The following is a 14,359-nucleotide window of genomic DNA, read 5'->3' as shown; positions in this document are numbered from 1 at the left end:
ACTGTTTGGACACGGTGTGCCGGCTTCTCCCAGTGCCGTGTTCTGGGCACTGCAGAGTGGTGGGTGCTCTGAAGTATTCGAGACACGGACATAGAAATGGACTCCACACAGGAATGTGCAAACAAGGGGGGGAAGCCCAGGTTCAACGCTGCTGGCACTCCCACTGCCCCCCCCCCCCATTTCCTGCTCTTTCTCCTGTCTCCTAGGTCCCTTCATTTTCCCCTTCCAGGCCTCAGTGCACCCACTGACACCTCAAGCACTGTGGGAGTCCAGCAGTGCTTGGGACAGGCAGCAGGGACGGGCCTCTGGGGGTAGATATTCCTGAGGATGAGCAGTGGGAGCAGGACTATTCCACAGGGTGGTGCCTCCACGGTGTGCCCCGGGAGGACAGGGGCATGTCTTATAGGCAGCTTGCTTTGAGGGGCTGTTTTTCTAGATATCATTATTTTGTTTAGAGTAGTCAAGTCCTCATGCTGTTTAGCTCAAAGTTACACTCGCTTGAGATCTTCTCCATGAGACCCAGAGTCAATCACAATTAAACAAAAGCTATTCCTTGGCTTAGAATGAGATGTTCAGAATGCATTAGTCCTCAACTGATACTTTTAAAAAAAATATTTATTTTTCAATTGCAGTTGGATACAACCACCTTTACTTATGTTTATGTGGTGCTGAGGATCAAACCCAGGGCCTCTCACGTGCTAGGCAAGGCTCTACTGCTGAACCACAAGCCCAACTAATATCTTAACACTGCCAAAGTGCTGATGTTTCATTGGAATCACTCGGACTTAGTTGGGAAGGTTCTGACTTTGTAGCATCTGGAAGGTCAGAAGGCATAGTGGAGTAACGTGATAGGATACATATTTTAAAGTAAATGAAAATCATACTAAATGAATACTGTGCCTTTGGGTGGCTGAGATTGTAATTCTGGTTAGCTGCATCGTCTGCTGGAGCTTACTAGGATGATTTTATCACACAAAACTACCGAGAGGTGAATAAAGTGGGGTGCAGCCTTGGGTGGAATAATCCTGAAGTGGTTGGTCTGGTTTAACTGTAGGCTGATAAAACTAATTCTGAGAATCTTTGAGCTCAGTGAAGACTTTTGTGTCCCTAGCCTGCAAGCCTGAGACAGTGAGCTAAGCAAGAACCACGTCACTCCCGTCACTCCTGCGGGGGTGACAGCTCTGCCCACAGACATACAAATGTAGACGAGTAGGTAGCATTTACTTAAATGAGAATCCAGCCCTGTTAAATGTCATGCTGCGCAGGTTGAGCACAGAACACATGTCAATGAGGGGCCTCTGGGTTAGCTGGTGACTCTGCAGGGCGAGGAGGAATCAGCAGGCTCATTCTCCTGGTGCAATGCTCTTACGTGCAGCCAGCAGTGCCCAGGTCAGGCAGGTGACCCAGCTAGATCAAAGGACAGTTGGCTCTCAGGGTCTGCAGCCGGGCATTCCAAAACTCTTCCCCCATGTTGCCCACTGTCCTGTTGTGACTTTACTGATGGCCAATGTAGACAGAGGAAAAGGAACATCTAAAAACAATCTCTCTCTTTTTTTTTTTTAGAGAGAGAGAATTTTTTTAATATTTATTTATTTATTTTTCTTAGTTCTTGGCGGACACAACATCTTCGTTTGTATGTGGTGTTGAGGATTGAACCCAGGCCGCATGCATGCCAGGCGACTGCGCTACCGCTTGAGCCACATCCCCAGCCCCTAAAAACAATCTCTTAAGAGTTACTTTTCCTTCTGAACCACATGCCAGGCATTGAGCTGGGAACACCACCTTCACTGTTCCATCTAACCCTAGATAACCGAGGAGGATGGTCAGTATTGCTGTGCCTGTAAGGAATGGGTGGAAAAGTTGGGATTTAAGGAGGTTAAGAAACCTGCCCAGGTCCACCTGACAGCAACACACTGTGCTCCACGCCCAGCTGCTCCTGGAACAGGATTCACAAATGTGATAAAATTGGGATGCAGGTAGTAAATCAAAATGCATTGAGATACCATGCCGCACCTTCTGGGATGCCCATGATTTGTTGTTATTGTTAATTCAGGGAAACTGAAACCCTCATTTGTCACTGGTGGGAATGTGAAGCAGGTACAGCTGCTGCGGAAAACAGTTGGGCAACTTCTCCAAAAGGGAAACAATTGCCATACAACGTAACAATGTATCTCCTAGGACACCCTTAAGAAAACTGAGAATATGTGTCCACACAAAAACCTATGTGTGACCCTTCACAGCAGCAAATGATCCCAAAGTGAAAATACCCTGAATTTCCATCAGCTGATGAATGGATAAACAAAATGTGCAATGGAATATTATTGAGCCACAAAAAGGAAAGCCATACCAAGACATGCTACAACATGATGAAACTTGAAAACTTTATGTAAAATTAAAGAAGCCATGGGGCTGGAGATGCGCGCTCACCTGGCATGCATGCGGCCCAGGTTCGATCCTCAGCACCACATACCAACAAAGATGTTGTGTCCGCCGAGAACTAAAAAATAAATATTAAAAAAAAAAGAAGCCACATATCGTACGGTTGCGTTTTAGTGACATTCCTAGAATATACAAATTCATAGAGTCAAAGTAGATTAGTGGGTGCTGGGGGCTGGGGTAGAGAGAATGGGAGTGATTGCTAGTAGGGGTAGGATTTCTTCTTGCTTGGTTGAAATGTTCTGGAATTAGTAGTGATGGTTGTACAGCATAGTAAATATACTAAAATCCAACGGATGGTACACTTTCAAATGTTGAATTTTATGTTATGTGAACTTAGTCTTAGCTTTTTAAAAGGCAAGCCTAGGGTAGATTCAGGAGGTCCTGTAGCCCTGGACTACAGGGTCTAGGTTTTATCTGGGGCACCAGGAAGCCAGTGAAAGTTTCTAAGGACAGTGACATGCTTGGAGTGAAGCCAAACCGTGTTAATTTTAGCACATGGGGGTGTAGAATTCCAGCTGCCTCCTCTCCCTGCCTCCTGGTCAGGTCAGTTCTCCTATGGGGAAGCTGTTCTTTTCTGTTTGGATCCTAATAAAGCCTGTCTGTTTTAATCAAAACCACTCTTGATATTACCCTTCTGACCCACTTCAGCCAGTGCTCTCCTAGCCATTTCCCTGAGGGTGCCTCGCCCCTGGTGGGGGGGCGGGGGGTCATCTTAGAGTCTCCAGAGCCTCTTTCCCCTCCTCCTCCTCCTCCTCCTCCTCCTCCTCCTCCTCCTCCTCCTCCCCTTTTCTTCCTTCCATTTCCTCCTCTTACTTTCTTCTCCCTTTTCGTCTCCTCCTTTTCCTCCTTCCTCTCCTCCTCTTCCTTTTTCTTAGTTTGCCATACAATATAGCAATGTAGTTGTAGGTGGACAGAGTGCATTTATTTTCTTTGTTAATTTCTATGTGGTGCTGAGGGTCGAACCCAGTGCCTCATGCATGCCAGGCGAGCGCTCTGCCACTGAGCCCAGCCCCAGCCCCTCTTCCTTTTCTTAATTTAAAATCATGGACTTCTAAAAATATCTCATGGATCTCTACTTTGCCCAATAATGTCACCTAACGCCATATGAGAACTGTGATCCCTGGTCTTCATTCTCCCTCCTTCCTCCCCAATCACACAGGAGGAGCACAGGAAAAAGGAGCCGTAGCCCAGGTTCTAACGGCTGCCTGTCCTGCTCACAGCCTGAAGGACAGCGCTCTCTTTTGTATGATGCTGCCCAATGATAACAGGGGTAATCCCTGCTCCCCACCGGCCCTGCGGGGACTGGGCAGGCTCCCCAAGGCTTGGGTCTGTGCCACTGCACCAGCTGCACACCCAGCAATGGCCAGAGCAGCACCACTAGTAGGGAGTCAAGGTCCTGCGTGGAGCAAAACCCCGTCTTCAGAAGTCGGTCTCATCCCTCCCATCTTGACTACTTTAAGGACACACTGAAAGCTTTGACATAAGTCACTGCTTTAAGTGGCAAGATCCTTTTCCCAAAGTCATTTGGGAAATGTCCTAGTAGAAGCCACTTCCAAGAAATGGTCTGAAGTGCCATAGTCAAGAAGGGACAGGGGCTCTGGGGATTTTGAGGTCAGCACACAAATGAGCCCTATCGGAGCTGTGGTGGGGACTTCCCAAGAAGCTCCGCCTGGCTGAGTCACCCTGTTGTTTGACCTGCAGTCCTCCCAAGCTGCAGCACTTGGCTGCTGTACCCAAGAGTGGAAAGTTCTCAGCTCCTCTGAGATCGCAAGGTAGGTTCACTGGGGTTAGACAGAGGACCCAGGACGGGGTGAGGGTGGAAACTGTTCTCCTTGTACATTTCTAGATCTCTCCCCTTCTGATTTAGAATACCTTCTATTCCACAGCCTACTATATAAAGATTTAAAAAAGGAAGAGATGTCTTTACTCCTTAGCGTTGATACTATACAAGCTTCAAGTTCCACAATAGGCAAGTTCATGTCTAGGTTTAAGAAAATGTGATGATGACTTGAGAGGTCTTTAAAACGTTAGCAATTAGGGCTCGGGTGGTAGCTCAGTGGAGAGCACTTGCCTGGCATGTGGGAGGTACTGGGTTCGATTCTCAGCACCACATATAAATAAATGAATAAAATAAAGATCCATCAGTGTGTGTGTGTGTGTGTGTGTGTGTGTGTGTGTATATATATATATATATATATATATATATAAAGTTAACAATTAGATGCTCAAAGAAGGAACAGTAACTGAAGTATCTTCTTGTTGAATGCAACTGACAGGTGCCACTCTCTGTGAGGACTCTGTCTCTGAGGCAGTGCCTGGGTCAATTCAGAACCAGATGGGAGCAATGGGGGATGAAGAAAAGACAGACAGACCCACAGACAGAGGAAGCTGGAGCCAGGGGTTCTCCATCCCCTGATGAGGGAGGATGGACCCAGAGCTAGCTCAGCACGTTATTAGACAAGTTCCATCAAAAAGGTTATTTGTGGGGCTGGGGTTGGGGCTCAGCGGTAGAGTGCTCGATTAGCACATGCAAGGCCCTGAGTCTGATCCTCAGCACCACATAAAAGTAAATAAATAAAATAAAGGTACTTTTTTAAAAAAAGTTATTTGTGGGAAAGTTCAGCAAAGCAGGCAATCTGAGGGATGCAGGGCTGGTGAGACATCAGGGTCATCTTGTTATGCTTAGACTTCTCTGTCCCTGGGAGCTGGTGCCCAAGGGATAACACTGTGTGCCTTTGCAGTAGCCTCCTCTGGCCAGCGCCGTCATAGCAACTGGGCCACATTGACCACCCCCTTTGCACAGGCAGTTACTCAGCCCTGAGGGAGCCAGACCATGGTTCAAATGACCGCTCTGCACAAGGCAGCAACTAACTGGCATTGAAATCTGGATGCTGATGCTTGTATCTGTGAGAGTCCCGTGGGCTTTGGCCATAGTTTTTGTGGAACAAGTTGAAAATTTCACTCTTTGGCAAACATGCACAAAGCTGTGTTTAGTCACACTTCTTATTGTAGAAGTCGATGGATTTGCTACTTTTCCATAATATTCCATTATTAGTTGCTCCTAAAGTACCCTGAGTTGTAGTCCTGTGAAATGGTATAAGTAGTGGTTGAAATAAAGATTATTCTGGAAGGAGAAAGCCCCCTGTCCTTGGGATTTGTTACATCTCACACAGTGACATTGGTGGGACCGGCTCATTCCATCAGAATTCTTTTGGCATTTGCTATGCTAGCATAGCATCGACTCCATGCAGGATCCCATCATGAGGAATGGCTATTACAACGTGGTGGCGACTGTGCTGTTGGTCATGAATTTTGAGAGAACGAGATCAGTGCAAGATCTCTGTGGCCTCTGTCCAGCTGGTAAGTACCAAATTCCCACGTGTGTTGATGTGTCCTGTGGAAAACATGACTCAGTTAGCCTGGCAGTGAGGGCTGGCTCCTTTTAATGACCTTGTGTTCATGCACTGACATATGTCTATTGGATGCTACACACCTGATGAGTGAGCACAGCCAGCTTATTTAACTCTGTGTCTTGACCTGGTCATCCGGGGACTCCGGCTCTCTCTCCTGCATTGGAGCGGGGCTGCAGAGATAGGGTAGAACAGTGCATGGTGTGGCAGGACCTCACGTCATGCTAGTTTGTAGTTTGTGCGCAAGACCCTGTGCTCAGCCTGGGCCACAGCAGAGAGTAAGCCGTTGCTAGTCGGCTTGGCAGAGTGTGAAAAGTCAAATGTATTCAAATCCTAGTAGATCCATGAAGGATATTAATCTTCTCCTGGATGCAGTCATATTGATCTCTTGGATCAATCATGAGAAATCATTCTTTCTTGTTCAATAGACAAAGGCAAGTATTTTCCTTGTCTTGATTCCTTTGTTACATCATTTGTATTTTTCTCTAACTCTGTGATTATGCTAAGGGAAATCTTGCCAATGTATAATTTTAAAAAGTCAATAAACAAAATAATGTCTATCACTGAGATGTCTAGAAGACAAACAATGCTTTAATCCTAACTTTCTTGTGAACTTTATAATGCTTTGGGTGGTGACTGTTCATTGCCGAACATGTACATCTGTTATCTGCCTTTTAGGAACTTTCTGTGGAAAAAGCAAGAATCAGACTTGCATTCCCTGTCCTTCCAACAGCTATTCCAGCACAGGCGGACAGAGAGCCTGCAACATATGCACGAAGTGTGAAGGTGTGTGTTAAAGGCGCATCCTTCATCTGGGGGATGGGCTGGGGGCAGACTCTTGTTCCCCACTTTCTATTCCATCTCTATCTAATATGTCAAGTACCAAAGGCATGGAATCCTCAGTCAGTGGGCAGGTCGAATAAAAGTACTTAGTGTAGAAGCGATTACTTATGGGGCTTTTTAAATCTCAAAGGAAATGTTCGCTTGACAAGAGGGAAACTTTCAATTAGCGAAGTGCAAAAGTGTCTTTATGGAGGTTCAAGAGTAGACTCGCATTGGGAACGTGGGGAGGAGCGTGGGCATGATTTTTGCTGAAGAACGTGAATTTGCTTCCTGGATGTGGAGGTCAAGTGGAACAAAGCACTGGGGCCTTGCAGGTTACCACAGGGTCAAGAAGCCGTGCTCCTTCACCAGCGACACAGAGTGTGACTGCATCTCAGGATTCCACTGCTTGGGGGCAGGATGTGCCATGTGTGACCCAGATTGTAAACCAGGCCAGGAACTGACAGCAGACGGTAGGTTTGCTCCTCCTGTGTCTATTCCAGTTTGTCACGTAGAGCAAGTGTATCATGCAGAAACTTTAAAGTAACATGTGATGATGTTCAAGTTCATGATATCAACACCATGTTTTAATTAATAAAATGATATATACTTTTTTCCCCCATAAATAGAAATGATTTGAAATCAGGACATTTGCTAATAGTCAGAACCATGCCTTTTTACACATTTTAGATAAATGCAATACCCTACGTACAATTGGTGATCTCAGGGTTCTGTTTCAAGAACTGTTAAACAGTGCAAGGTTATATTAAGTTAATGACTTTGCCAATGCAAAGGAGGGTTATGAGACGATGAAATGCTTCCATCTTTCTTCAAGGTTGTAAAGACTGTAACCCTGGGACATTCAACGATCAGGAAGGTGGTGTCTGTAGACCCTGGACAAAGTATGTATAATTTCACTTGCTTACACAATAGTGTCTGTGTTAAGTATTTGAAAGACAGGACTATTGTCCTTGAAGCTATTTACCCCTTTGGAGTGTAGACCTACAGTGATGTGCTGATAGGAACACTGTGACAGCGCCGTGACTTGACACACAGTGGGCATTCTTCCAGAAACAATCCCTGGAGCGTTGAGATCAGATTCGCCAGGGGAACTCTGCCACCCTCTGCCTTGCCTGGTCTCCTCTGCTTTCTTCCAATCTCTTTGCTGTCTCTTACCTTCTGCACTGATCGCCCATCTCAGGTGGTCAGTGCCAGCATTGAGAGTGATACAGAAGGGCAAAGCATGCTTCTTCCCCTCCAGAATGTCCCCCACGGGCCACAACAGGGGGTACAGCAGCCAGTAGCACATGGAAGAATGTAACTGTGGACCTGGGATCTGGCCCAGGGCCACTGAGACTGCCTTCACAGGCAGTTTGTGTGCCTAGGACAGCAGCCTCAGGGGCAAGGATAGGACACTCCAGAGACCTGAAACTGGCAGAGCAACGCGGTCTGTGGTCTCTGACAACCAATACCTGGGCCTCACATTCTATATGCCTTTCTTTTTCCCATTTGATTTTCTCACTAGAAAATCATTTTAATTATAATTTTGCAGTTACATTTTTATTGTATTTCACAAATGTGCTGATTGGTAACAGAATAGAATGTCCTTTTTTTAAGGTCTTTTAACACAAATTGATCAGAGTATTTACATGTGTGTGGAAAAGTGGATTGAACTGGGTTCTGGAGGATGGGTGGATTGGGGATAGCTTAAGAGGAGGGAAAAACAGATCAATGATGATGGTGATGATGGTGATGGTTGTGTTGATGATTATAGTGATGATGGTGATGATGAGGGTGGTGGTGATGATGACAGTGGTGGTGTGATGGTGTGATGTGATGGTGATGATGGTGGTGGTGGTGATGGTGATGGTGATGATGATGGTGGTGATGGTGATGGTGCTGGTGATGGTGATGATGATGGTGATGATGATGGTGATGATGATGGTGATGATGATGGTGGTGGTGGTGGTGGTGGTGATGGTGGTGGTGCTGGTGATGGTGATGGTGATGATGATGGTGGTGGTAATGATGATGGTGGTGGTGATGCTAGCTACCATTTATTGAGTGTGTCAGGCAGGCAGAAGCGTGTGATTCATCCATTTGCTTTTCCTATCAGTCCTTCGAGCATATACTATCCTTACTTTGCACATGACGAAACTGGGGCTCAGAAAGACATCATAACTTGCTCAGAGTCATTCTGTAAAGTGGCAGGTCCAGGCTCAGACCTTGCGAGTCTGAAGCAAACGCTAGGAGTGCTAACCTTCTCTGCACCTTCACGTGTGCCCACGATGTGTGACTATGAGTAAAAAGTGTGTGGGTGGGGAAGGGGAGAGGCCAACAGGCACAGCAGCCTGAAGTGTGCTGTCATTGAACAGAGGGAGCCTGGCATGGATCGCTAGCTTGGGAAGAAAAACCCAGTTCGTAAGTGAGTGGGGTGAACTTCGTGCATCCTTGAAAGCTGAGTGAAAGCTGAAGGAAGCCAAATGGTCAAGTGGAACTTTTTCCTGCACACAGCCCCCCTCCATGACAAGTCCACTTCAGTGGGTGACAAGTATCAAAGTTTTCATTGGAGTCCTCTGTAACTAGAGTAATCATCTGAACTCTTTTCCTTGAACTGTCTAAGCTGTTCACTGGATGGAAAATCAGTACGTGAGAAGGGGACCAAGGACAGCGATGTGGTCTGTGGACCTGCTCTGCCGGACATCTCTCCAGGTAACTGCTCGGTGACTTTGCCTGTCCCTGTGAGGGTGCAGGACAGTTGTGTTAAAACCAGGTGAATGGATGGTGTCTATCCCGTTTCTGTGGACAGCCCCCCAGTGTTGTGAGGTCTCCAATGCCACCCTACAGGCACCCGCAGGGGCCTTCCACCTGCCTTGGGATCCACCTGCTGTTCTGGGGCATGTTTCCGTCTGAGACACGTTAGTACGCAGGCCTGCTGGGACTCATCCCAAACCAGTGCTGCCCCTTTGTGAGCACCAAGTAGGGGGCACAAGCCCCCGTTTCCTCCCTGCTGGAAAGGCCACGCTGCTTAACTTCTGCCGGCCTCCAGGGAGACGGCCCAGTGTTGGCTCTTGCAGAGTCACTGGGTTTACTAAGCGCCAGGTAGGGGTGGCCAAGGCTTCTCCCGGGCTTGGCGCTTACCTGCCGCCCCCCCCCCCCAGCTGCCCGCGCTCACCTCTCCTCTGCTCCTTGCCAAGGGCGCTCTGCGCAGGTCCTCACCTTCTTCCTGGCGCTGACCTCGGCCGCGGCGGTGTTCCTGCTGATCTTCCTCGTGCTCCGGCTCTCCATGGTCAAGTGGAGCAGGAAGAAGTTCCTGTACCTATTCAAACAACGTAAGGCCCACCGAACAGTATGGGACACCAGCGCTCGGGGCCAGGCTTTTTACTAGGAAGGAAAAGGGGATTTTTAAAGTTATAAAAAGGCGGTTAGATCAGCACAGTGGTTATCAGCAGGACAACGCCATCCCCAAGGGGACCTTCTGCCAGCTGATGGTGGGGAGGGGCCGTGGGAGTGGGGGGCCAGGGTTCTGCTGAGGGCCCACAGTGCCAGGTGAATGCCCGACAAAGAATGACCCAGGCCCGAATGTCAGCAGTGCTGAGGTGGGAAAGCCTGGCAGCTGACGTCGCAGGACCCTAAGGAAACGCCGGGTAAGGAGGCTGCAGTCTTGGGGGGCGAGCAGCTGTGCCTGCGGAGCCCCGGCCATGGGGGGATCAGGAAAGAGCCGCCCCTCGGGGAGAGAATGGCCTTAACTTCAGTGTAGACCTGCTCCCGGGGAAGGCAGGGAGAGCTGGGGGGGCGGGGTTAAAGTGGCTTTAACTAAGTGGATTATAATAACACCAATCTAGGTTAAATGAAAATCTCAGTCGTAAATTCCAGTTGTTAATCTGTTAAATAAGGGACTATTTTTAAAAATAACTTTATTTTATTTGTTGTTATGATTTTTTTAAATGTGGTGTCAAAATAAGGGACCATTTCTATAAAGAACTCAGCTGCTGTCCAGCACAGGGTCAGCACCCACTAAGCAAAAGCTGCTGTGTTTATAATTAAGTTCATGGTTCATGGACGGGGCAACCAGCGCTTGGTCTTCACGGAGGACCGATGAGTGACCACAGGCTAGATCTAACCCGAGGGGTCGTGGATGGAAGGCGCACTCCCAGGGCATCTACCTAGAAGCTGCCGACTTACCCAAAGACTCTTAGGGTCCAAGGCCTTTGAGCCTGGGGAGCGTCTAGGAAACGCATCAACCTCAAGGTTAACAAAGTGCTGCGAGAGAAACTCTAACCGGGTCTATAAATAGAAGGCCTGGCTCCCGGAAGCCGTCGTCCGCAGCCCTCTGTCACAGCCGCCCACGCCAGCCCCAGCTGGGCCCACGGGCTCGCGCCCTTCCCTGCAGAGGCCCGGGAGGCTGCACCCCTGCCCTTCCCTGCAGAGGCCCCGGGAGGCTGCTCCCCTGCCTTCCCTGCAGAGACCCCGGGAGGCTGCTCCCCTGCCTTCCCTGCAGAGGCCCCGGGAGGCTGCTCCCCTGCCTTCCCTGCAGAGGCCCCGGGAGGCTGCTCCCCTGCCTTCCCTGCAGAGACCCCGGGAGGCTGCTCCCCTGCCTTCCCTGCAGAGGCCCCGGGAGGCTGCACGCCGCCGTGCCCTTCCCTGCAGAGGCGGCTGCGGGTCTTTTAAGTCCCTCCCCCCCTCCGTGGTGACTCAGGGTCCCCTCTTGCCCACCCTGACGCGGGCGGACCGGGGCTGTCTGCAGTGCGGGCGGGAAACCATCCTGTACCTAAGCACGCTTTCGCATCTCCTTGTGGTTCTGATTTGCATTCCCCGACCACCCTGAGGCCGGCCTCCTCCCGCGCTGGGCCACTTCGTTCCTCTTTTGTGAGTGGCCACCTCTCCCAGGGCTGCCCGTGCTTTCCTGGTAGCCACAGGATCTCTGCTGTCCGTTTATGAGCTGCAGATGGTTTCTTCCGACTCTGAAGCTCGCTCTTTCTTGGTCTACAGCTCTCAGGCCATCACCCACACCTTAAAGGACTGTCCCCACCCCACCCAAAGGGACAGCAGAGTTCTTTCTAAGATACTTTTCAGAAGTATTTGGAATTGGGGTGCAATGGGACCACGCCCACTGGGAGACAGGGGGTGGCTTCTGGGTTCCCCGCCTGGGTGTCTCAGGCAGAAAGAAAACCCACAAAACTCATTGCCGGGTTGTTCCTCGAGGCTCTGAGATTCTTGGCCATTCCACCCGCTTCTTTCCACTTTCCAGTATCATCTCATGTTTGTTTTATATGTAAGTCCAGAATTTTCTGCGGGACTCAGTAGCAAGGATATGGAGAAGCATGTCCCCCCACACCTGCCTGAAGTGCATCTCCAGCGCCATTTTTGAGTTAATCTTTGATACAATTTCCCTGGCATTTCTGAAGGTCTTGACAGTTTTTGTTGCCTTTTAGGGATAGTGTGGTTGTCTGTTTTTTTTTTTTTAAGAGTAACAAGCATGTGAAATTGGGATAGGCCTTGAGCCTTGTCAGGTCTGGGGAAATACCTGCTTAGGATTTGAGTTTCTCAGCAGTAACACAAACACTTCAAGGGAACTTGCAGAAGGAGATCCAGAAGCCGGACACAGGTCGGTTCTTTGGTTACCACTGGGTGGAAGTGGTGGAGATGTCTTTAAAGTAGTCAGCACAGGATTTCATTCAAGAGAAATTGTCTAATATCTAAACAAGTAACCCCAAGACTAAAGTATATACTGCTAAATTGAAACCAGAGCTGTGCCTGGGAGACGGCTGATATTTTATGCTTACAGTCACTCACGCATAGGACTTTTTTAGTTATTGTAGAAAATAAAGAAAATAGTTTTAAAAGACCAATAAAATATTTGGGAAAAGGAAATAAATCTTCAATCATCTCCAGGAAAAGCTCATACTCACTGTTACTCTGAAATAAGTCAGCTGAAATTAAAGCTGAGAATATTTGCTGCTTAGAAATGTTCTACGACTGTGATTTGTGGAAAATAAGCATTATGTGATTTAGACCACAAACATGAGTGTCTTTTAAATCGTTTTCTAGCATTTATTAAACCAGTACAAACTGCCCAAGAGGAAGACGCCTGTAGTTGCCGGTTTCCAGAAGAAGAAGAAGGAGGGTGCGAACTGTGAAGTGAAATCCCAAGAGCTGTCGGAACTCGCCGGAAAGAAGCCAGAGAAATTGAGTGATCTCACTGTCATGTCCTTTTAGATTGAAAAGTGTCACACTAGAAAGCACCCAGCATTGCCCCTGATGAGTCTTCTCTGATGCTAATGAGTTGGCCTTTACAAAGGTTCCACTCTTAACAGAAGCAGGGGGCAGCGTTGGTGGTGAATGTAAGATGCTACTTAACAGGACTCCGCTAGGTTTTTGAAACCCATAAAAAAAAGATAGTCTTAAGTCAATCCCATCAGGGGCTGGGGATGGAGCTCAGTGCTGAGCGTGTGTAAGGACCTGGGTTCAATCCCCAGCCCCACAAACAAACAAACAAACAGAAACAGAGATTTCAATTCAGTCACATGGGCAGTGGTCCAGCCAAAATTACCATCAAAACCAATGCAGGTTTTTTTTGTGTGTGCTAAGGGACATGTGACCATAAGCCGAAGAATAAGCAGTAGATAGTCCCTACCAGATTTTCCATTACCGTCATTAACACAGTGATGTCCTCCACTGTCAGCAATGATGAGAGCCCCTAAGTTTGGGGTCGAAGGAGACATCACAGAATTTAAATATTTTTGCCTGGGCTGGGGTCCTCTTCATACCCTCACCTTCTGCCGTTGTCCCTCTGAGCCGTTACATTAATCAATGGGGCGTGCCTGAAAAGCATGAAGTTCAAGGGAAGAGGAGCCCCTGGGCACTCAACCCAGCCCAAGCACTAGTGCAGGGCACCAAGCTCCCACGGCCTCCTCTGGCCACCATTTGCCTTTGTATGGCTTATGAGTCAGGATGGTTTTCGCATTCTTAAGTGGTTAAAAATAAGAGTGATATCTCATGGCACATAGAATTATTGGAAACTCAGATTTCATAGCCCATAAATAAAATTTTATGGGCACCCAGCTACCTCCACACACCTGGTCAAAAGCCACCTTTGCACGACAGTGTGGCAGAGTAGAGGACTTGTGTCAGAGGCTGTAGAGTTCCACAATGTCTAAAAATTTGATATCTGACCCTTTGTAGGGTCAAAGTCAAGGTCAGCGGATCCATCAGAATGCAACCTCCCTCCTCATCTTCTGCCCACTCCCAGGCAACCTCTCTAGAAAATCTGGAATCTTTTTCTTGCTTCAAAAAAATCATTTATTATTTAATTTTGTGTCCTAAAACTGTTGTTTAGCTGTGTTTATTTTTGAGCTTTGTGAAAATGATACTGTGCTGTATGGAGACATACATGTGAGTTGCTGTAATCATTCCAAATTATATTTATAAGACTTATGTGTGTTGTCATGTGCATTCATTTGGCAAAGATGGTACACCACAGTTTACCAATCCATCCTCTGCCAAGTTATGTTTGGGCTGTTTCAGGTTCTTTGCAGTCACCAAAAATGTTGCCATGAATGTTCTTTTGGGTAGCAGTGTCTCTAGGGAAACTTCCTGAAGGTGGAGTTGCTGGATCTTAGGGCATGTAACAGTTAGGACCTGCTAGGTTATGCAGAAGTAACAAAAGACACCCCACCACCAATCTT

The 14,359-nt window shown here is 47.9% G+C and overlaps 1 protein-coding gene across 2 annotated transcripts; it reads left to right on the top strand.

The window, feature by feature from the left end:
• Positions 1 to 4,137: 4,137 nt before the first annotated feature.
• Tnfrsf9 (TNF receptor superfamily member 9) lies at positions 4,138 to 14,043 on the top strand. Of its 2 annotated transcripts, none has more exons than XM_026386081.2 (8): positions 4,138 to 4,211; positions 5,644 to 5,799; positions 6,528 to 6,635; positions 7,007 to 7,144; positions 7,507 to 7,573; positions 9,295 to 9,383; positions 9,869 to 10,003; positions 12,723 to 14,043. In XM_026386081.2, exons 2-8 carry the CDS (start codon positions 5,685 to 5,687, stop codon positions 12,809 to 12,811), a joined length of 741 nt encoding a protein of 246 aa, XP_026241866.1. In that variant the 5' UTR covers positions 4,138 to 4,211; positions 5,644 to 5,684; the 3' UTR covers positions 12,812 to 14,043. The 2 variants fall into 2 exon arrangements, with proteins under 2 accessions (XP_026241866.1, XP_026241865.1); XM_026386080.2 differs by having other exon boundaries at positions 4,169 to 4,211; positions 5,670 to 5,799.
• Positions 14,044 to 14,359: the final 316 nt, after the last annotated feature.

This window comes from Urocitellus parryii, chromosome 11 (assembly GCF_045843805.1).
Source record: "Urocitellus parryii isolate mUroPar1 chromosome 11, mUroPar1.hap1, whole genome shotgun sequence".
Classification (NCBI taxonomy): domain Eukaryota; kingdom Metazoa; phylum Chordata; class Mammalia; order Rodentia; family Sciuridae; genus Urocitellus; species Urocitellus parryii.
The sequence above is the reverse complement of the archived record's forward strand: the minus strand, read 5'-3'. Positions and strand labels throughout refer to the sequence as shown.

Excerpts from the sequence above, each read along its gene's own strand:
- Tnfrsf9 (XM_026386081.2), top strand. The coding sequence starts at position 5,685 with ATGCAGGATCCCATCATGAGGAATGGCTATTACAACGTGGTGGCGACT. Across the intron at positions 6,636-7,006 it reads CATATGCACGAAGTGTGAAG|GTTACCACAGGGTCAAGAAG; the intron begins GTGTGTGTTAAA and ends GGGGCCTTGCAG. Across the intron at positions 7,574-9,294 it reads GTCTGTAGACCCTGGACAAA|CTGTTCACTGGATGGAAAAT; the intron begins GTATGTATAATT and ends GAACTGTCTAAG.